The following is a 20,780-nucleotide window of genomic DNA, read 5'->3' as shown; positions in this document are numbered from 1 at the left end:
TGCTCCTGTGAACCACAGGGTTATCCAGCCCACCCTGTCACCAACCACGTGCCAGGGATAGGGGTGAAACCCTGCTGCCACGAGGCTCAGCTGCTTCTTGGGCCCATGAGCCTGCTTATCACGGCTAACTTATTTAGTCACGGGCATCTGACACCTCTGCCAGCCTCTGACTCTGTTGATTTGAAATCTGCAAGCACCTCGGTTTTGCCTGGGTTTTGGCTGGGGCAGCAGCCCCATTGTAAGCGCAGGCGGGCACTCCTGCAAGGCAGAGCCTGGGATGCACAGCCTGGATCTGTCACATTGCTAAATCTGGCCCAATGTCATCACCCTGCTTGAACGAAAGTCACCCTGACTTTGCTGTTTCTCACTTCTCTGTCCTGCTATGCAAACTAAAAGCAGCTGCATGACTTTGCCTCTCTGGATTCTCCCCAGTGTCTAGAAGGTAAAATTCTAGAACAGCCGGCTAGGACAAGAAGTGAATTAGAAAGAGGTGGGCAGGTGGCTGAGAGCTTGGCCACTGAGACGAACACTAGGAGCATCAAAAGCACAAAGATGTGAAGAAATTGACTGTGCAGGGAAGTCAGGGAAGCTGAGCAGGGCTCTTTTGATGAGATAGCAGAACTGAGGGCAAAAGAAAAAATGTAGATTTTAAAAATGGGTGCCCTGCTCAAGTGAAGTCCTCATCAGTCCCCTGCACTTGGGGATCCCCACCCTGGCGCAGCCCTTTCTGGAGTGAGCAAACCCTGGAGCTCCCGCTGACCCCCTTTCTGGGGGCTGCACTGACCCTGTGGCCATGCCCAGCGATGGGGACAATGGCCATGGCTGCTGCTGACTGTCCTCGGAGCGGGCAGACAGAGGAAGGTGACACAGAAATGGCACACAGGAGTCTGTCTTGCTCTACTCAGCCCTTTCTCCCTCCATCCCACTGGCTCTGGCTCCTGCTCCTTTTCTGCTGCAGCTCCACTGCAAGGAACGGGCACCTTCCCTTGGGGAGCAGGGACAAGAGGAAGGAAGACAGCTGCATGTGATGAGGGGAGCAGTGGCCACACCACTTGTTGAGCACTTCACTCCACAGCTCAAAAATTGCCAAGAATACAATTTTGCAGTACATAACTGCCAGTTTTGATGAGGCTGTGAGAAGGTTTATGTTTTCCTGTGGAAATCAAAAGCTGAAATGTTGTGCAGCACTGAAAAAAATATATCTCTTAATTTGTGGTTTGCATAATAATATAGCACAGGTTTATGGTGCAATTTTGCTGGCTTCCTGAGAGATTGGGTAAACCAGGATAAAAAAATTTGGTCCTTTGGGGTCCTGCTTTGCTCACCTGAAACCTCTTTTCTCAGAAGACCTCAAGAGTATTTGATGAGCATTTTTGAGACTGGAGAGGTGAAAACAAGCTTGCAACACAGTGACCTCCAGAATTTGTAAAGAAATAAGGATCTTCTTGAGACATACTCAGGATGCCTGTGTGGGGTTTGAAGCTGGTGTGAGCCAGGCTGGCAGGTTGGTGCATCAGGACTTCGGGCAGACCTAGAAGGAAAGGGAAAAGAGGCCAGGGTGCTGTGGCTGAAGGTGTACACTCTGTGTGAGGCACTGGTGGGTGATGGGCTGCTTCTCTGTGGCTGCTGCCAGGTTTGAGCAGGGGAGTGACTGTGGCAGCTGTGGGGCGAGGTTTGGTTGGCACCACATCCTCTATCCTACCAGCACCAGCTACTGCCCAACTCTGCACCACCTCCACTAAGGACATTAGGGAGTTGTTAGCCCTTATCACTCCATATCCTGATCTGAAGGGTGGGGGAAACTTGTTGATGCCATGAAGGCATCAGCAATGTGTTCCCCTGGCTCCAAAGTCCCAGCCAGCATGTGGATTCCTCTCCTTTCCCAGCATGAAGGCCTCCCCGCTGGTGGGCACAGAGTGGGCTGAGACCTGTAAACTCTGGGGCTTCCTTGTCCCCACAGCAGCTGCAAAAGCCAGGGAAAGGAAAGCAAGGTGCCAAGGGCTGGGTCCTGGTGGCACCTCCACACCTTCCCAGCAGCAGGATGGGGTCCCTGTGAAACAGCCTGTGGCACCATCTAGTGTCCATGCCAGCTCTGCACCCATTGCTGGGCAGATGGGCCAAATCAGAGCCCCTGATTTGGTAGCCGGTGAGGACACTCTGGTCAGAGGCAACTTGCCAGGGAACCCACTTCCTGCTCCTGGGCAGGCAGATACAGGGGCACAGTGCTGCAGTGGCATCTAGGAAAAAAATCCCCAGTGGAAGGGAATACTCCAAGCCATTGCTCAAGGAAATCATCAAGTGCTGTCTGATGGCAGGAGACAGATCTCCCATCCCTTGGTGAGGGCAATGCCCTTGGCACAGGAGATGATGCCCTTGGCATTTCACACACCCTAGTGCTCACCCAGGCCCACAGGTCATGGCTGGGAAAGGCTCTTCTCAGGAATGACTGTCTTGAAACTGGTCTCTGAGGAGTGCTGGGAATGTCCTGTCTCAATATCCAGGCCTTTCCATCCACCCAGGTTTCCCAGCTAGGGATTTATGGGAGGTGAGGAAGATATCCTAGCTGTGGTGCTGCAGTGGCAGAGGGTCGAAGAGGCCTTCCTGCAGAGAGATCAAGCTCCCTCCTTCTCCCATCCAGACAGCAAGAGGGAATCATGGATCTCCGTGGCCAGGACACATTCACGGGTGCAGGTGAGTGTCCCCAGGTGAGATCACCCAGGATGCTAAGGATGGGTGAGTACAGCCCCTCTGCAGCAGCTGCCCAGCAGGGGCCATGCAGGGGAAAAGTCCCCAGCGAGCTTCCCAGCGCAGGTCTCCGGTTCTTTGGATGCCTGGGTACCCTGATGCTCGGGGCGGCCTGCCGGTCCCGGCTGCCGGTGCCACAGTGGTGCCAGGCGGCTCAGGCTCCTGGCCGGGACCTGCGCCCGCCGGTCTGGCAGGGCTGCGCCCCGTCACGTCCCCCGCCCCGACAAAGCGCTGAGTCACCCCAGCTGTCCCCCCAGCCGGCTCCTCCTTCCCGGCGGGACCGGCCGGGCAGCTGATTTGGCGGGACGCCAGGGGCACGCGGCGCCGGGGCTGCCCCGGGGTGGCGGCCGTGTCCCGGTATCGCGGGCACAGAGGGACCAGCGGCCCAGGTCAGTGCCACCCCCCCCCACCCTGCCCCGGGCGCACCCGCGGCCGCCAGGGCTGGAGCCGTGGCTGAGCAGGGTCCGGCGCTGAGCAGGGCCCGGCAGGCGGAGCGGCCCTCGCTCCCCCCCGCCCCCCGTGACACCGCCCGTCCCAACGGCGGGGCCGTGACGTCAGGGGCCGTCGTTGGCTGCGGCCGCCGCCCGTCACGCAGCGGAGCCGCCTCCAGGCCCGCGGTGGCCCGGGCGCGGGGACGCGCGGACGCGCGACACCGGCCGCGGGCGGCCCGGGGCGGGCGGGGAGGGCTCGGCTGCGGCGCTCAGGTGGGCACCGGGGCGGGACGTGCCGTGACGGGGGGAGCGGGGCGCAAGGGGGCAGCGGGGGCACCGGCGGAACGCGGCGCACGGGGGGGAGCAGGGCCAGTGCGGTTCCTCCCGCGCTGCCGCCCCCGCCCCTCCCGGTGCCCCAGATCCGCTGGCCGCAGCCCAGGGCCGCCCGCCGGTGGCGGCGGGGTGGGGTGCGGAAACTTCCAGCAGCAGCTGGTGGCCCCGGGAGCGCCGTGTGTTTACGGCCGGGCCGGGGGGCGGTCCCAGCGCCGCCGTGCTGGGGCCGGGACCGGGGCCAGCGCCGCCCTCCCGGCAGCTGGAGCGCACGGGCCGGAGCGAGTACCGGGGGCGGGACGGTACCGCGGGGTCGAGGAGGGGGGCTGGAGCGGTCGCATCCTGCTCCCGCCCCCCACCTGGAGCGGGTCGGCCGTTGGAAGTGTCCCGGTGTGCCCGGGAATGGGGAGGGTCCCCCCTGAGCCCTTAATCCGCTCCAGCCGCTAAGCACCTTAGCGGGCTGCGCCCTCCGCTGCCCCCCCACACCGCCCCGGGACTGAACCCCCCGCGGGAAGCGGGCGGGGAGGGGCGTTGGCAGCGGGAAACCCTGACCCCTTGCCTGGGCGAGTTGGGATGACGCCGGTGGGACGGCGGTGCGGCAGCAGCAAGGGGGGCCCCGGCTGGGACTGTGGGTGCTCCCGGGTGGCCGAGGTGCAGGCAGGGTGCTGGGCAGCTGGACATGGGGTTGCACTGAGCTGCTCTTGGGATGGCTGTGAGGTGGCTGGGGCGCTGGAGAGGGCACACAGTCTGCCCTTGCTGTCCCACACGCAGCACTGCCAGGTGTGCTTATGGACCCCTGACTTTGCCTTCCCCCCTGCAGCGACCCCGTGGGACAGCTCACGTCATGGTGGACTACTACGAAGCCCTGGGGGTGAGCCGCAACGCCACTGCCGAGGACATCAAGAAGGCGTAAGTGCATGGCAGGGTGTCCAGGCCTGCCGGGCAGAGGCCCACAAACCACCCCCCACTTGGCGCCAGCTAGGCAGGGGCTCCTTGCGGGGCAGGTGGGCACAGGGCCCAGGTCTGGAGGTGAGAACTGAGCCTTTGTTTCCTTTGTACAGAGGCCAGAGTGGGGCTGCACAAAGACATCTCTTGGTGGGGTTTGGCCCCTTTGTCCCTGCTGTCAGCCCTGGGTTGGGGCTGGAGGCGAGTCTCCCTTGTGTTTGGAGGCTCCCCTCTCTCTCTGCTGGAGGGTGTGGGGTGGCAGAGGGATGGGGCATAGTGGCTCTGCTGGCTGTCAGGATCAGGGAACTGGAGCTCACAGGGTGAGGAGCAGCCTGTCCCCTTATAGAGACATGGGCCCTGTGGGCAGGTCGGTATTGTGCCCCAGGCATTGCTGGGGAGCCTCTGCAACTCCTGCCTTTGGCACCCTGCTGAAATCCTCCTCACTGGGGTGAGGCATCACCTGAGGGGAATGCCAGCAGATTGTCAGCTTGCCATCGGGGGACAGAAGTACCTGCTGTGGGGCTTCCTAAGAGTGGGTGGAAGAAGCTGGGCAGCCTGGGATAACCCTAGTTGTCTGCAGGGGAGAGGAAAAGTTTGCTGGTGCTTTCCTGGCCCCAGGAGGCCCCCTGCAACCCCTGGTCCATTCATGCTCCTGGTGGAGCTTGGGAAGGCTCCAGAACAAACCTGTGAGCATTGTCCAGAGCCATCGCCAAGGGCAGCTGAGGTGGGCACAGGCTGCACTGCTGTGCTCACGCCGCAATTCTGGGGTAATTTCTGTTTTGTTTGTTCTTATACTCTGTGTGTATTGGTGTGTGTATGTATAAATATAAATTATATAGAGAGAGATATATAAAATTTATATTCTCCTCAGGAGGCAGAACCAGTCCAGGAAGGTCCTGTTTGGTGCCTGAGGCTGTAGGGCACTGGGTGACATGGGTTGGGGTGCCCCTGCCCACAGGGTGGGGGGTGTTGGCTCAGATGGGGGTTGCCGTCCCAGGAGCCTGAGGGCTGCTGCATGCCCATCACTGTTCCTTTGTGCAGGTACAGGAAGGCTGCGCTGAAATGGCACCCGGATAAAAACCCAGACAACAAGGAGTACGCTGAGCAGAGGTTCAAGGAGATTGCTGAGGCCTACGAAGTGCTCTCGGACAGTAAGAGGCCATGGTGATGTCTCGTGTGTGCATCCCTGCCCTTGGGGCTGCTTGCCCATAGGTGTCCTGCTGCTGAGCTCACCCAGGTTGCATTCCTGGATGTTCCCAGGAGGCAGTGGGTCCCTGAAGGGGACCACACAGCTTGTGGGGCTTGGTTACTTCCCCATACATCCCCCAAAAGAGCTCCTGGGAGGGATGCTGGCCTCCACGATGGCATCTCCCCCACAGAGCTGAGGCTTGTGTGCCCTTGCTCTTTCTTGGGTTTGGGTGCAGTGCTGGTGTGGCAGGGGCTTGTGCAATGTGCTTCCTCTTGCTCCCTGCTGTTTTGCACTTCCCTTAGTTGGGAGAAGTGTCAGTGCTCCTGCCAATGCCTGGCAGCTGGCTTCCCCGCAGCCCCCTTTCTTCTTCCAGAGCAGAAGCGTGATGTCTACGACCGCTATGGCAAGGATGGACTCATGGGAGCAGGTGAGTGTGTGAGCAGGGCCATGGAGGTTAGTGCAGCTCTGGATACATCCAAGTCTGAAGACCTGGTGTGGGTTGGTGCCACCAGGGCTCCCCATCCTTCAGGGGAGTTCTCACCCACGGCTCTACTTAACTCTGAGCCTCTTCCCTCTTACAGGAGCAGGGGGCTCCAGGGCCAATGCTGGGGCGCCCGAATTCACCTTCACCTTCCGCAGCGCTCACGATGTCTTCCGGGAGTTCTTCGGTGGGCGAGACCCCTTTGCTGAATTCTTTGGTATGTGCAGGGCGAGGAGGGCTGGCTCTGGGGCATCTCTCTAGCCCTGGAGCAGCCACTGGGCCGGGGGACAGAGCTCAGGCTGGCCCCAACAGGGAGTCAGCACATCAGTGCCCTGCTCCTGGGTTACCATGCTGCAAGGGTAATGCTTTTGAGGGGGTCCTGCCTTTCAGATGACGTGCTTCCCTTCTCTGAGCTGCGAGGACCTGGCCCCCGGCACCATGGGGGAGGCCACTTCTTTTCTGCCTTCCCAGGATCCTCAGGTAGGAGATGCTGCCATTCCTCCCAGCAGAGGAGTCCTGGAACACCATATCCCCCTCTGCAAGATCTGTCCCCTACTTTGCTTATGACCCCCACCCTGGCACCGACCTTGTCACTCCCTTCTCCAGATTTCTTCGCGTCATCCTTCAGCTCTGGCGCGGATGCAGGGCTGGGCTTCCGCTCTGTCTCCACCTCCACCACCTTCGTTAATGGCAAGCGCATCACCACCAAGAGGTGAGGGCGGTGCTGGCCCACCTTGCCTTCATAGACCCGTCTGTGTTGGTGGGCCCCAGACCCTGCAGCTTCCTGCTGCAGTGCTCTGGCTGCGTGGCCCTTGACTGTCCATCCATCTGTCTGTCTTGTCTGCAGGATTATTGAGAACGGGCGGGAGCGGGTGGAAGTGGAGGAGGACGGGGAGCTAAAGTCAATCCACATCGATGGTGAGAAGCAGCACTGCAGACTGACTTGTTGGGGTCTGCACCCTATCCCTTTGGGGACCCCTCTCCTCCTTTGGGGTATCCGGAGGGTGCTACATCCAGGCTTGGTTTTGGACTGAGCCCTGGTCAGCCCTGGTTTGGAGCTCTGCTGTGAAGGATTAGTGGGGTGGGTAGGAATTGCTGGGGCTCCATACCAGCTCTGGGGAGCTGGAGTGAAGGAGTCCCCCAACCCCTGTCCCCACAGGCGTTCCTGATGACATGGCGCTGGGGCTGGAGCTGAGCCGGCGGGAGCAGCAAGCCTTCCCCAGGCCACGGCCCTCCTCGCCCCCACCACCGGCCCCACACCAGCCCTCGAGCTCCTCACCCGTCTGCCTCTACACGGACAGCGAGGATGAGGATGAGGACTTGCAGCTGGCCATGGCCTACAGCCTCTCTGAGATGGAAGCTGCAGGGCACCACCAAGCAGGTGGGCACAGCTCCCTGCCGGCACCGGGGGGCAGCCACAGCACCCCATCCTCCAGCCGCAGAGCCCACGGCCCCCGGGGGAGGCCAGAGCAGGAGCCACTGGGGGCCAGCAGCCCTGCTACAGCAGGGCATGAAGTTGCCCCCAAAGTGAAGCTGTGGCACTGCCCCCTGCTCTGATCATGGTGTTGGGGTTGTGCCCCTCTCCATGGGGTAGGGAGAAGAAAAGGGGGGTGGAGTCTCACTGCCTGGAACTTGGCTCCGGCTTACTCCAGCAAGGGAGGGGGTCTCTCCTGCCCTGCATCTTTGTTCATGTGAGTGGGCAGCTGGTGGCATCCCTAGGTTGGGGGCTTCCAGAATTGGAGATAGTGGCTTAAAGAGGGGCTCTGTTGGTGGGGTCCCAGGAAGAGGGGCACTCCCTGCCCTGGCTCCTGGAAGCATGGTGTGCCCGCAGACAGGCATGCCCTGGCTCTGCCTGCTACTCCCTCCCTGCCTGCCTGCAGATGTGCAGGATCTCCAGCCGGTGCCTCCCTGGCTGCTGCCTGCTCCTGCCCCAGCTGGGGGCAGTACTGGGTTGGGCTCCTCCTCCTTACAAGAAGGGGTGTGCACATGGCCTCTGCTTGGTGCCTCGTGTTTGTCTCTCCCCTCTGAATGCTGTCACTCCTGCCTGTATCCCCTCCTCCTGTCTCTTTGTAAACCCAGCCTGGTCACCTCCTTCCCTGTGCCTTGCACACCCTCCAGGGCTTTGTTCGTCCTTGCTTCCCACAGCAGCAGTGACTCTCCGTGATGCTCACAAGCGTTTCCAACCTCTCTGTTGTCTGTGGTTCTGCCTTGGCTCTCTTCCTCCTCTTCCTGGGACCTTTCTCCATCCCTGCCCCTACCCAGCCCTGGGCCGAGGAGGATTTCACAGATGCTGTTGTGTCCCCCCCTCCGCTTGTCTCCCCAGGTGTGTTCTGAGGCTGCTGCGCCCGGGGACCGCACACACCCACTCGCCCATGGAGGCTCTCCCAGCCAGGACTCCGCTTTTTCCCTGCACGGCCATCCCCTGCCACCCCCTTCCCCCAGCACCCTCTGGCTCCGTGGGACGCAGTGTGGGGGGCACAACAGGGCTTATGGCTGAGCAATACCTGGAGCTGAGGGGAGATGCCCTGGGCACCACAAGGTGGTGGGGAGGGTGGTGATGGGGGTTGCTGTAGATTAGGCTGCTGGGGGGTGCTGGGAGGAGGCAGTGAGGGGCAGCATGGCTGGGCTCAGCCAGCAGGACTGGGCTCTGCCCCCCTCCTTGCTGTAGCCCCCCCCTCTAACCCCCTTCTACTGACAGCTGTCAATAAACCTGTTTGCAGTAGCTTCTGCCTGTGGGGTCTCTCTGAGCTGGGGTCCTTCCCATCTTTGCCTGCAGGTGAGCTGTTCTTGTCCAGGAGTTGTGGAATGCAGGGATAGAGGTGGACAGACATGACATCTCCCTGTGCCCCTCCAGTACACACAATCAGAGGCCAGGCCTGGCTGCAGCTGCACGAACGTGACACGAGAACTTTATTCACATCAAGATACAAAATTATATTTCTCTAGAAATTTCTCTTCTGCTCAAGTGACAAGGCAGGGAGCACACAAAGGGGACCTGGGGCTGCACCAGGTCCTCCTGCACCCTGTGCTCCCCTCAGCTGTAGGGGACCCCTGCCCACTTCTGCCCCTCATGTGGGTACAGGGAGAGAGCTAACACAGGACTGACAGGTTGGGGTGCAGGAGACCAGCTGGGGGGCCCCTCCCGCCAGTTCCCAGCAGCACCACCTGCTCCCCTCCTCTGCAGGCAGAGGGGACACAAGCCCTGTCCCCTCTGGTGACAGCAGGTGCAATGGGGTTCCTGCACACAGAGGGCCTGAGGTTGGTGTTCTTGGGGAGAGGGAAAGGGGGGCCTGGGGGCAGGGGGAACAGAGCCAGAAGCACAGACAGCATTTTACAGGGAGAGCAGCCCCAAAGGCAGAATGAGGAGAGCATGAAGCGGGGGCACGGAGACAGATGAGAGGAGAACTCCTCACCATCACTGCGGGAGTGCCTTCAGGATGGCATTCACTTCTTCGGCCACAGCCGTCAGCGCAAACTCAAATTGGTCCTGTGGGAGCACAGCAGGGGGCATGAGGGTCCCTGCCAGCCCGGCCCCAGGGGGGCTTATGGAGGGAGGAGATCGCCAGTTTGGGGAGTACCTTGGTCTGCACCATGCCAGGCCGCTGGTCTCGGATGTGCTCCAGTGTAGCAGCTATGTCTATTTCCTTCACCCCTGGGGAGGAGGGGGAGAGGGGTGCTAGAATAGGGGGTACACAGGCCAAGCTCATGGCCCCGTAGCCCCCAGACAGAGCAGAAGTGGTGCTTCCCTGCACGTACCTTTGGCCATTCGGTTCAGGACCATGTCGACAAGGATATAAGTCCCGGTCCTGCCTGCACCGTCACTGCAAGACACAGATGCTTGGCCCAGGGGGACTGACTCCAGGAACTGGTCCTGGGCAGCAAGTCCCAGCTTCGCAGCCACCCTCCAGCCCCTATGCCCCTCCATCCCCCGCAGTACCTGCAGTGCACAATAATAGGGCAGGAGCGACCCCGGTAGCACTTATTCACCTTCCTGCAAGGATAAGAGGGAACAGGTCAGTGCCCTGCTGTGCCAGCGACAAGGCTGTGCTAGGTGTCCCCTGCTGTGCTGAGCAGGACAGGGCAGCAGCACACCATGATGTGGCCCTGGCTCATGGCTCCTCCTGCCTCCACAGTGGTGCTGGACGTGGGATGGGGACCATGTGTGGAAAGCGGCCGGGGCAGGGAGAGGAGCTCAGTTCCTTGGGTGCCCAGCCCAGAGAGGGGAGCAGTGGCAGAACCCCCAAGGGAGTAACTCTGGTCCGGTGGGGCACGAAGCTTGGGGCCAGGTGCCGGCTCGGCTCCCGGTGTGCTCCATGCAGCAGGCACGGCTGCCAACGATCACTTTTGTGACTATGCAACTGGAGCCAGATTACTAGCTGCAAATCACAAAAATGACGCCGGCAGCTGCGAGAGAGAGACAGACAGAGAGAAAGAGCGTGAGCGGGACTGAGAGGAGGGTAACGTGCTCAGAGAACCCCTGCTGCCCTAAGCTGGGTCCCTGGCCCCACACAGCCTAGGGACAGTAAGCAGCCTGCCCCTGGCAAGAGCCCACTGCCACCCAGGGACCTAAAGACCTGAGCAGGCGCTGACCTCCTGGGAGCAGTCTCAGCTCTGCAGTCCTTGCCCTGGGCTACCTGGGGACCCACCACTGGTTGCAATGCATTGGGAGCAATGGGTCACAGCTGTTTAAGGCTGGCTCTAGGGGCTTCTTCTTGTGCACCCATGGGTGGGGAGGGTACCAGGCAGCACTGTCTCCCATGCTGGCTCTAGGGAAGAGCACTTTCCCACCATCCCCATGAAGACTGGAGAGCCCTGGCAACCTCAGCTGGAGGTTTCTTTCCCACCAGGCTCTGTTGAGCCTCATCCCAAGCTGGCCAGAATCCGGATCTTCTACTCTCTCCCATGCACGGCAGCTCCCTGTCCCTGCACCCAGTCCATGCCACAGCCCCAATCCTCATCACATTGGCAGCAATTTCCTCGCCCATCAGTCACCTGCATTTGGGACCACCGCTGGCTTCCTGTGGGCTAGCACGATGCCAGGTGGGCACTCACCTGCGAAAGTCGAGGAGGGGCCGGGTGGTGGTGGGGATGCCCTCAGCTGGCCAGCTGAGGAAGTGGAATTGCGTCAGGGTGCGGGTCTCCTGCGACTGCACGTTCTTCAAGTAGAAGCTGCGCACCAGGAAATCCTCGCACCAGATGTGCTCTGACACCAGGTTCACCTGCCCAAGAGAGGCAGCTCGTGGGCGCCAGTGCCAGCAAGGGCGCTGCGCTCGGGGGGGCGGGGGCTGGAGGATGCTCCTTGCCCAAGGCTACTCGCCACACTTGCCTCGTAGATGTGGTAGAGAGAGGAGCCTTCATCTGGCCAGTAGCGGTCACACTGCTTGACGCTGTCCTCGGCCAGAGGGCTCAGCATGACAATGACGGTGCAGCCATGTTCCCACACCATCTGCAGGCAAGGCAAGGGGGTTGTCACCGCTGGGCAACAGGACAGGTCAGGACAGGAGGGCAACAGGACAGGAGGGCGGTCAAGCCACTGTGACCCATCTGGTGGGCAGCACACAAAGGGGCCCCAATAGGCTGGCACAGCCAGGTGACACTCACCTGCCAGAAGTCAGCAATAGTGTGGGACAGTGGCCCCTGTGTGGCAATGTACGCTGGCATCCGTGGGTCATGCTCGATCTGGAGCAGAATAGGGGGTGTCAGACTGCACGCTCTTTGGCCAGGGGTTGGTGACACTGAGAGGAGTGGGGGGATACTCCAGGGGTGATGGGAGGGCTGGAGAGGGAGATTCAGGTGCCACAGCCAGGAGGAAAATGAGATTGAACTATGTCTGACCAATGGGGCAGGCACAAGGCTCACATCCATAGCCTTCAGGAATGTGAGCTCAGTCTATCTCTATCCCAGAGTGAGAGCCTTGCCCGAGCTGGGCACATCACACAGTAGGGTGGCAGAGCAGGAGCCCCTGGTGATCACTCACAATTGGACTGGCGTTGATGAAGTCACTGCGGGAGGGGTTGCTCTCGGCTTTCAGTTTGATCCTCACGTGATCATCTGGGGAAACACAGGCCAGGAAAAGTTGTGAGTGCCTAGGGTGGCTGGAGGCAAACCAATACTGCAACCAGCTGTGGCCCCAAAGTATCCCCATGCCCCACACCCTACTCCAGCCATGGCTTTGGCAGGAGCTGTTCCCTGGGGCAGGGTGGCTGGGATGCTCACATGGCACATAGTCAGGGTTGCGGTTCTTCTTCAGGTTGGCTTCACTCTGGGCAATGGAGCAGATGCTGGGCTCAGCTTGGTAGGCGCAGAGCGCCTGCCACTCCTTGGCCAGCCGGTCCCGGTTGCGGAGGTGGTCCTCCATGTAGGCCTGGAGTAGAAGGGCAGGGGTCAGCCCAGCAGCAGGGGGGAGGAAGGGTGCTGGGCAGGGGTGCTGCCACCCTGCCAGGCTGGCTCACCAGGATCATGTGTCCAGTGGAGATGTCCATGTTGGACTGGACGGGCTCCTCGCACCAAGAGGGTGTGCTGCTGTGAGAGCTGGGGCTGGGCTGTGGGGCGTCGCTGAACTGGGATGAGATGCTGCTGACCCTCGAGGTCTCTGCTGGTGCTGCCGCTGTCTCAGTGCGGCCAAAGAGAGACTTGGCAGCCATGTGCTGGCGGCACAGCTCCTGGGGAACACCAGCAATAGCCCTGTCCCTTGGCCACAGTGCTGCCATAGGACAGCCCCATGCACCCCAAGCGATGCTGACACAGCAGTGACGCATCCTGCAGGATTCTGCATCCCACAGGGTCCTACCTGGTACTCGAAGGTGGTGTCAGCAGCACCCTCTGGCCCCAGAGCGGCCAGGCGCTCCTTCTCCCGCTGCTTGGCATGGCGCCGGAGGCAGAAGGCTGCAGAAACTGCGATGGCAATGCCTGCCACGCAGGCCAGCGCTATGAAGGTCAGCAGCACCGAGTGGAAACCATCCCTGAAGCGGGATGGGCGCGAATAGGCAGCAGCCTCGTTTCGCTGGGGGCAGAGCCAAGCAAGCGTTAGTGGGGGACATCTGCATCGGGCTGAGACCCTATTCTGCTCCACATTTGGGGTTGCTGGGGGTTCAAACAGGACAAGGGCTCTTTCTTCCTCTACCTGAGGGTGCTGATTCTCTCAGCACCCTGAGCTGGGACAAAGCTGGTGTCACTGGGGTGAGGCAGGGTGCACCCACCTGCATGTCACATGGGCCACTGCTCACAGTGGTGTCCCTGGGGCTGCAGGAGCCTGGCCAAGCCCAGGTAGCAGCAACTTCCTGCCTCCGTGCTCCCAGTACCCACGGCTGCTGCCCAAGGCAGCCCTGACCTGAGCTGTTCCCTTTCAGACCAGGCAGTAGCCCCACAGAGCTTTGGTTCAATGCGCTCTTTCTGCCCAGCTAGAGGTCAAAAAGGGCTGAATTCAGCCCAAGGGGTTAATGGTGAAGGATGGGCCACTGCAGCGCCGGATGTGCTGCTCATTTGGGACTTCCCCAAATGAGGCTTGCTCTCCTCTGCAGTCACTGCTCCACAACAGCACACTGGGGGAGGTCAGGGGGGCCAGATGTGCCAGCACTGCCAGAGGGCTGGTGCCATCCCAGCTGTAGTGGCTGGGGGACAGGTCCTGCCCATTGCCCTCCTCAGCTAGGACACAGAGCACCCCCTGCCACCTTGCAGGTAGTGTCTCTAGGGCTCCTTTCCTGTGGCTGGGGAAGGCACCCTAATCCATGCTGGAACAGGATGCTGCTCAGCCCTTGCTGGACAAGACCTTCCTGCCAATGCCCAGGCCCTTGCCCCAGAGCGTCTTGTGATCAGGATGTTGGTGGGGCAGCACAGGGATGCTGAGGCATCAGCACTTCAAATTCCCTGTGCCCAATGAGGTGCCAGAGCCCAGCATTACCTCATTGCCACAGCCTCCCATTGGCTATGAGCCTGATGAGGTTACCGAGGGAACACTGCACCATCATCATCTACGTCATCATCCTCATCGCCTGGGGATGTCCCCAGCCTAGGTGTTCCCGCTGCCACTTGCCCCCCAGCTGCATCAGCCCCCTGTCAGGGTCCAGCCAGTCCTGCAGTCAGGGCATCCACCAGGCCCAGCACCTCCCAGCTCTCCTAGGCACCCAAGGAGGAACAGCCCTGTAGCCCCTGGAGGTATCAGCAGAGCCGGGGGGACAGAAGGCATTTCCCTCCCAAGGCCTGCCCAGGCCCTGCTGTCTCCCTGACTCTCTACATCGCTCCTTCCCCAAATCATGCACCAGTCCCATCAAATTTAGAGCCAGCAGGGAATGAAGGAAAAGCACAAGCTGGTGAGGACTGGAGAGGTTGGTGCAGAAGAGGGCTTGCAAAGATGCCACAGGCTCCTCTGAGCTCCATCTCTGTCATTGCTGACATCTCTCCCAGTTCCTGCCACTTGCCACATCAAAAGGCATTGCCATAGCGACACTCCACACATTACTGATGGAGACAGGTGGCCAGGCCACCCCTTCTCCATGGCCTCCTCCTCCAAAATTCCCCCTTCCTTCCTCCTTGCCCACAGCTATGGTCACAGGGCAAGAGGGTGGGAAATGGGGATCCCAGGCTGGGAACGTGCTACACCACTTCCCCTCCTCAGGCTGCAAACACAGGAGCCAGGTTTTGTCCCCATCTCCAAGCCCTGCTCCCCTCCCAGGAGACTCTTCCTGTGGATCCCTAGAGGAGCATGGAGAGGGGGTATCCCTCTCCAAACAGATGGTTCCTGTTCCATCCTTGTCGTCAGCTGCTTTGCCATTCTCTGGGGACATGATGGCATTTTGCCTGCCTAGCTGTGATCTCTGGGGTGCTTTGGGAACAGCCCAGTGCTTGAATGCCCAGGCCACAGCTAAGATGGGGTGTGCAGGCTGGAGGGAGGCAAGGGTGAGGATGAGTCCTGTGGGGTACAGCTCACAGCCCCCCAGTCTTGGAGGGGTAGAAAAGCCCCAGGGAGTCCCTTGCAAATCACCTTGAAACCTTATGGAGATTTTGTTTTGCAAAGAGCCGAGAGCCCTGGGAGTACAAGCAACAGAGCAACATCGTACTGCTGGGCATCAGGGGGAATGATGGATGGATGAGACTGGAGCAGTTCTGCTCCGGGCCATACCAGATAACCTGAGTCTGCCCCCAACACAGCATCCCAAACACTGCCCAGAGCCCTCTGTTCCTAAACTGCCCCACGGACCCACAGGGATGTCTCAGTCATGAAGATCCCTGTGCCCCAGGGCTGGGCAACAGCATGCTTCCTGCTCATACTCAGTGGCAGCACTCCCACTGCCCTGTCCCTGGCCACCCTAGCCCCGAGGGACAGGCATGCTTGCTCCCTCCTACCTCTCCCACTCCTGTTTGCACAATCTTCAGGCCCAGCTCGTGCTCCAGCTCCGTCTTCACTTGCTCTGTGGATGGAGAGGAGATGGTCAGAGGGGTGCTTGCTTTCCACACAAGAGACTTCCCCGCAACAAAGACGGAGCCAAGGGATAGCCCCGGCAGCTGTTTACCTCATATCAGCTCCCCCATTCAGCCAAAGACATTGAGATGTATGGTGGGAGTCCCCCTCTTTCCAGTTCCTGGGAAGGGCCACCCCACAAGTGCAGGGGGAAGAGAGGAACAGGACTAGGTGCTCAACTCACCAGTCTGGCTGGCCACATCTGTCAGGGAGAAGTTCTGAGGGTTCTGTCGGATGCGGAAGGTAAGTGCAGGACCCACAACGCTGCAGGGAGAGGGGGGACACAGTGTGAGACTAGGAAGTGCAGACCCCCTTCCTATCCCCACCACAGACCAGTCCCTCCTGGACTCCTGCCCGAGGGGGCTGAGCACAGCCAAGGCTGAGACAGCAGCACCCATGGCCCTGCTCCTCTCACCTGATGTTGATGAAGCTGGTCGTGGAGAGGTGGAGGTGCTTGGCAAGGAGCTCCAGCAGCCGCACACCAGCAGCCAGCCCCAGGGGCCTGAGGGGACAGGGTCAAGGTGAGGAGCAGGCAGCGAGGGCAAGGGGACAGTCCACGCTCCCCACAGTCAGGAAACAGGGATGGGCAGGCTCAGGGAGTTCCAAGCATGCAGTGAGAGCAGTGCTAGCTGCAGGGGTGTCAGGATGGGCAGGAGGTAAGAGCATGGGGATGTGTGGTGGTGGGAGTGAGCTGACCCCCTCATCCTTGCACACACACTCCCAGCCTCCCATCCTGCAACAGCAAGCTCTAGTCTTGGTGTGGGCTGAGAAAGGAAGGCTTTGGGGTGGGACAAGGGTGTGGGTAGAGAGGGAACAGGGAGAAACTGACCAAACCCATCCCAAACAGGCTTGGCCAAACATGCGGAGCTGTGACAGCTGTTGGTGGGGAGACACAGACCCTCCACACACACAGATCCCCTCAGCCTGACCCCGTGTTCTCACTTCTGGTCTGTGATGATGTAGCCATACTCGTCTGGTGGACGCATGTGCCGCTGTGCCCCACCATCCTTTGTCTCCGTGTAGCTCTTCTTCTCCACCAGAATCTGCTTCCTGGGGCTGACTGCATCTCCATCATGTGCCCCCTGTGGCTCGGCCTGGGGAGCTGACGAGGATGCCACTCTGTCCTTTGGTCCATCCCCTGGGGAGCTGCTGGCTGGGATTTTAGGGGGCGGCATTGTGGAGGAAGGGGGCACTGGCTCCTCTCCGTGCTGCATGTCCCCCTCTGTCACCTGAAGGGAGGGAAAGGGAGAAACTGGGACCTCTGAGGAGAGCCCTGGTGGACTGCCTCCTCCACCCCATCCCACCTGTGATGTGGCACCTCCTCCAGCACCACCCTGCTGCAAACCCACCCGTTTGACTGTGGGCACTTCAGGGCCAACAACACCTGGAAAGGAGAGAGACAAATCTTGCAGCATCCACCCCAAAAAGGCAACATGCCCTACTCTGAAACAGGGCATGCTGGCACCCACCATGACCAGTCCCTGCCCACCCCATCCCTTCACCCAGCTCACCAGAGCTCTGGAGCAGTTGGAGGAGGCTGGAGAGGCTGCTCAGCTGCTGGGGGCTCAGCTCCGGCAGCCCGAGGCCATAGCTGGCCAGGAGGGAGGCCAGTCTCTTCAGGGCAGCATCTGCAAGAGCATGCAGCATAAGGTTGGATGCTCTGCATCTGCGTGGAGACCAGGGGCTAAGGATGTAGCAGATGAGGCAAGTGGGGTTGGGGGAATATGCTGCCCCTGGGCAGAAAGCCAAAGAGGAGGGAGAGTGTGAGACATGAGGAACATGGATGTAAGTACAGGGTAGAGACAAGGGTTGGCTGGAGAACAAGGTACCTGTCTGTGTAGAGGGTGGCTGGGCAGCCAAGGGTGCTGGCTGCTCCCTCTCCTCCGTGCTTCTGTAGTCACTGGGGTGTCGCAAGCTGTGCTGGAGCTTGGTGCTGGCAGGGTCTGGGCGACTGGCTTTCTCTCTGGGCAGGGAAAGCATGCCCAAGTCCTGGAAGAGATGCCCCCCATCCATTCCTGGCTGTCCACCATAGGAGGGCACAGGGCCAGCCCCAAAAAGGGCCTGGGCAGGGACCCGGCCCAGTAGCGAGGAGGTCTCGGAGCTCTGCCTGGCTGAGCCACTGGGATGCTGGTGAGCACCATCCTGGTAGCCAAACTGCAACCAAAACACATGGTCAAAACCCACAGGGCTCCTGTCACCCCATGGTGGAAGCAGGGGGTACCCCAGCACCAGCAGGAGGGTGCTGGGAGTGCAGAGGCCCCCTGCAAGTCTCTACCTTTCTGCTTAAGAGAAGAGGGCTCAACCCCCAGCTTACCTTGTGGTAGGAGTAGGGGTTGAGTAGAGCCTCCTCATAGCCCAGCTGGGACTGGGAGGGCAGCAGGAGGTGCTCCAGGTACCGTTGCACCAGTGGGGAAGGTAATAGTGGTGGGGGCTGCCCCAGATGCTGAGCTGCTGGCAGGCCACGGTCTAGGGGAAGCGGGGCTCGCCGGGGCTCAACACGGAGGGGCAGGAACCTTGAAGGCAAACAGTGCTGGGGTGACTCACCTGGGTAAGGGAGAATTCTCTCCCCTAAACCCCATTGGGGGGGGCAAAGCCCTCACTGCTCTGCTGGGTTCTCCTCACAGGCTGGCAGCTGGCATTGCCCTACCTGTCCCTGGCCACTGGCTCCAGCGAGGGCGGCAGGCGGAGGCGGGGGATGCGCTCCATCTCCTGTGAGATCACATACTGCGTGATGCTGTCCTGCCACGAGAGCCCTGCCATGGGAGAGGGCTGTGAGATGTGGGGGCAGCCTGAGAACCATGGTGTGAGTGCACGGGAGGCTGTCTTGATGTCCTGACCCTGTGTCTTATGGCCTGGGTTTGGTCCCACTCCTCCCAGGATCACGCTCCTTAGCGCACTCTGGCCCCCGGGCCAGCAGGACCCTGGACAGCCCTAGTGCCACCAGGCAATGCTGCCTGACATCCTTGCCCCGCACGGCCTCAGGGACTCCCCCCACGCTCCCCCCTTCACCTTGTGCCATGAGATGCCGTAAGACATCCTGCAGGCGCTGGAGCACAGGAGAGGTGATCTGGAAGTAGGGTCTGTCCTGCACGGAGCCCACCTGGCACTGCCCAAACAGCCCATCTGCAAGAGAGGGGAGGCAGCATGGCCAGACAACAAACATGCTGGGGTGAGGGTGAGGGTCTCCAGGCACAGCCCTACCTTTCTTCTGCCATGTTCCCCTGCATTGCATCCCTTCCTTGGGAAGGGGGAGGGGATCCCTGCACCCCTGATAGACACTTACCCTGCACACACACCTCCTGAGGGGAGCACAACCTCCGGTCAAACAGGCAGCCTGGGACAGACAGACAGACAGACAGGCAGGCAGGTCAGTCAGCACAGCATCCAAGGGGGGCTTCAATTGGGTTTGCTTGTCACCAGCTGCTTGGGGACCCCCACTCTCCAGGAAAGTGGCACAGGGATGCAATGTGGTGATGGTGGGAGGGGGCACAGCTTTGTAGCTAAGGGTAGAGCCTCAGTGCCAGCCTTTTCTGCCCCTCAAAGCCAAGAAGGGGGATGTGTACACAGAACACCCTTGGCTTAGGGGAGTGGAGAAGGCCTGGAGTTTTTTGGGGTGCTGGCAGTTAGGCAGGGAAGACTGAGGGGGCAGAGACCTGCAAAACCACATCTGTTGCCCTCCTACATGTGGTACTACGAGGCAGAGATGCAACTCAGACACACCAGGGACCCACTCGCCCTGCAAGAGGGACCCCAAAGCATGGATGCAGCAGCGGTAGCGGGTGGGGGGGTGGGGTGTGTGCCTCTCCATCCCCTTCGGGGGGCAGCACTTGGGCAGGGGGCCGCTTCCCTCTTGCTCTCCCCCCCCGTCTCGGTCCAAGACCGTCAGCAGCGAGACGGCAGCAGGCGATGACTCAGCCCCGGATGGCAAGGAAGGAACGAGAAAACAACCGGGGGGAGGGGAGGGAGGGGCCCGCCGAGCCCGCCGCGGGGGAAGGGGGCTAATGGGGATGGGGGTCTCTGAAACCCGGGCACCCGCGGGCCAGCGTCCCCCGGGGAGAGAGCCACGCGGGTGCGGGGCACAGGACCCCTCTGCCAGGGGAGACGCCGGGGGCGGCGGGAGCAGAGGCCGGGCCGGGGTGGCGGGGCCAAGCCGGCGCTGTCCGCGGTGCTGAAGCGGCGTATCGCTCTCCCGCCGGGACGCCCCTCTCCGCCGGGAGGGGCGGTGGCCCCGGCCCAGAGGGGCTCCCCCAGCCAGGACGGGGCTCGGCTGCAGCCGCCCCGGCACCATCCCCGCCTGCTCCTGGGGACAGCGGGGCCCCCGCGGGCTGGCCAGACCCATCCCGGCTCTCCTGGGCCGCTGGAGGACAAGGGGCGCAGCAGCCCTGGGCGCTCGGTAGTGAGTCAGCGGTGGCTGGGGCCGTGCCGTGCCGTGCCGTGCGAGGGGCTCCAGCCCTGCTACCGGCAGCGACACTCGGGTCCCCGAGAGTAGCAGGCAGGGGCCACACGGGCCGAGCTGGAGAACAGCGGGTGGGCCGGCCCGGCCTGGGCCGCACTCACCAGAGGAAGGCGGCCAAGGGGCGGCGGGGTCCCGGAGGGAGCCGCGCTCAGGTCCGCTGCCCCGCACTCCCCATTCTCGCGGCAGCCCCAGGCACTGGCTTTGCCTCGGGTATGAGCAAGCACCGTTTTGCTCCCGTCCTGTCTCACCGGCCCCGGTGGGGCGGAAACTCTCAGCCGGCGGGGGGCCCCGGGACCAGCACCCCCACTGGCGCGGCAGCCCAGGGAGAGGGGTGCCCCCGGCGCCAGTGACGCACTCGCGGTGCCGGTCCCGGGCCACCGTCCCCTGTTCTCCGCCGGGGGACCGTCGGGCCCACCACCGCGCGCCGTGACAGCACCTACGGCTGCGACGACCGCACCGGCCGCGGAGCCCCCTGCCCCGCCGCTCCCCGGAAGGCGCCCCCTGGCCCCCGCAAAGCCGCCCCGCGCGGGATCGCGGTCTCACCGTGCGCGGCGGTGGCGGCGGAGGCGCCGTCCCGCAGCTGCCCGCGGCCGGCCAGGAGGAGGAGGCAGAGGAGCGCCCGGAGGAGCCGCCGCCCCATGCTCCGCTCACGGTCGCACCATGGCGCACCCGCGGCCGCGCCCCCGCCGCCGCCGCCAACCCGCGCCCCGCCGAGCCGCGCGCCCCGCCCACCGCCACCGCCCGGC

The 20,780-nt window shown here is 61.8% G+C and overlaps 2 protein-coding genes across 6 annotated transcripts; one reads left to right on the top strand and one right to left on the bottom strand.

The window, feature by feature from the left end:
• The first annotated feature begins 3,383 nt into the window (after window positions 1–3,383).
• On the top strand, window positions 3,384–9,074 carry DNAJB2 (DnaJ heat shock protein family (Hsp40) member B2). 3 transcript variants are annotated; one of them, XM_032693423.1, is made up of 10 exons: window positions 3,384–3,449; window positions 4,327–4,415; window positions 5,493–5,602; window positions 6,014–6,067; window positions 6,222–6,338; window positions 6,512–6,601; window positions 6,728–6,833; window positions 6,969–7,039; window positions 7,281–7,502; window positions 8,898–9,074. In XM_032693423.1, the coding sequence occupies exons 2-10, from the start codon at window positions 4,351–4,353 to the stop codon at window positions 8,936–8,938; spliced, it is 876 nt and encodes a 291-aa protein (XP_032549314.1). In that variant the 5' UTR covers window positions 3,384–3,449; window positions 4,327–4,350; the 3' UTR covers window positions 8,939–9,074. The 3 variants fall into 3 exon arrangements, with proteins under 3 accessions (XP_032549314.1, XP_032549315.1, XP_032549313.1); XM_032693424.1 differs by lacking the exon at window positions 8,898–9,074 and adding an exon at window positions 8,445–8,841; XM_032693422.1 differs by lacking the exon at window positions 8,898–9,074 and having other exon boundaries at window positions 7,281–8,427.
• Window positions 9,003–20,714, bottom strand: PTPRN (protein tyrosine phosphatase receptor type N). 3 transcript variants are annotated; one of them, XM_032693417.1, is made up of 23 exons: window positions 20,578–20,714; window positions 18,862–18,912; window positions 18,588–18,701; window positions 18,226–18,331; window positions 17,893–18,091; window positions 17,408–17,732; window positions 17,090–17,206; window positions 16,883–16,962; window positions 16,521–16,807; window positions 15,994–16,080; window positions 15,763–15,842; window positions 15,464–15,528; window positions 12,912–13,124; window positions 12,574–12,783; window positions 12,338–12,485; window positions 12,099–12,172; window positions 11,723–11,800; window positions 11,448–11,567; window positions 11,174–11,340; window positions 10,059–10,112; window positions 9,878–9,942; window positions 9,700–9,773; window positions 9,003–9,608 (listed from the first exon to the last, which is right to left on the bottom strand). In XM_032693417.1, the coding sequence occupies exons 1-23, from the start codon at window positions 20,672–20,674 to the stop codon at window positions 9,537–9,539; spliced, it is 2,883 nt and encodes a 960-aa protein (XP_032549308.1). In that variant the 5' UTR covers window positions 20,675–20,714; the 3' UTR covers window positions 9,003–9,536. The 3 variants fall into 3 exon arrangements, with proteins under 3 accessions (XP_032549308.1, XP_032549309.1, XP_032549307.1); XM_032693418.1 differs by having other exon boundaries at window positions 16,928–16,962; window positions 20,578–20,713; XM_032693416.1 differs by having other exon boundaries at window positions 16,521–16,962; window positions 20,578–20,709.
• Between the last annotated feature and the right edge of the window lie 66 nt (window positions 20,715–20,780).

This window comes from Chiroxiphia lanceolata, chromosome 7 (genome assembly GCF_009829145.1).
Source record: "Chiroxiphia lanceolata isolate bChiLan1 chromosome 7, bChiLan1.pri, whole genome shotgun sequence".
NCBI classification, from domain to species: domain Eukaryota; kingdom Metazoa; phylum Chordata; class Aves; order Passeriformes; family Pipridae; genus Chiroxiphia; species Chiroxiphia lanceolata.
This window is presented reverse-complemented; position numbering and strand designations above follow the sequence as displayed.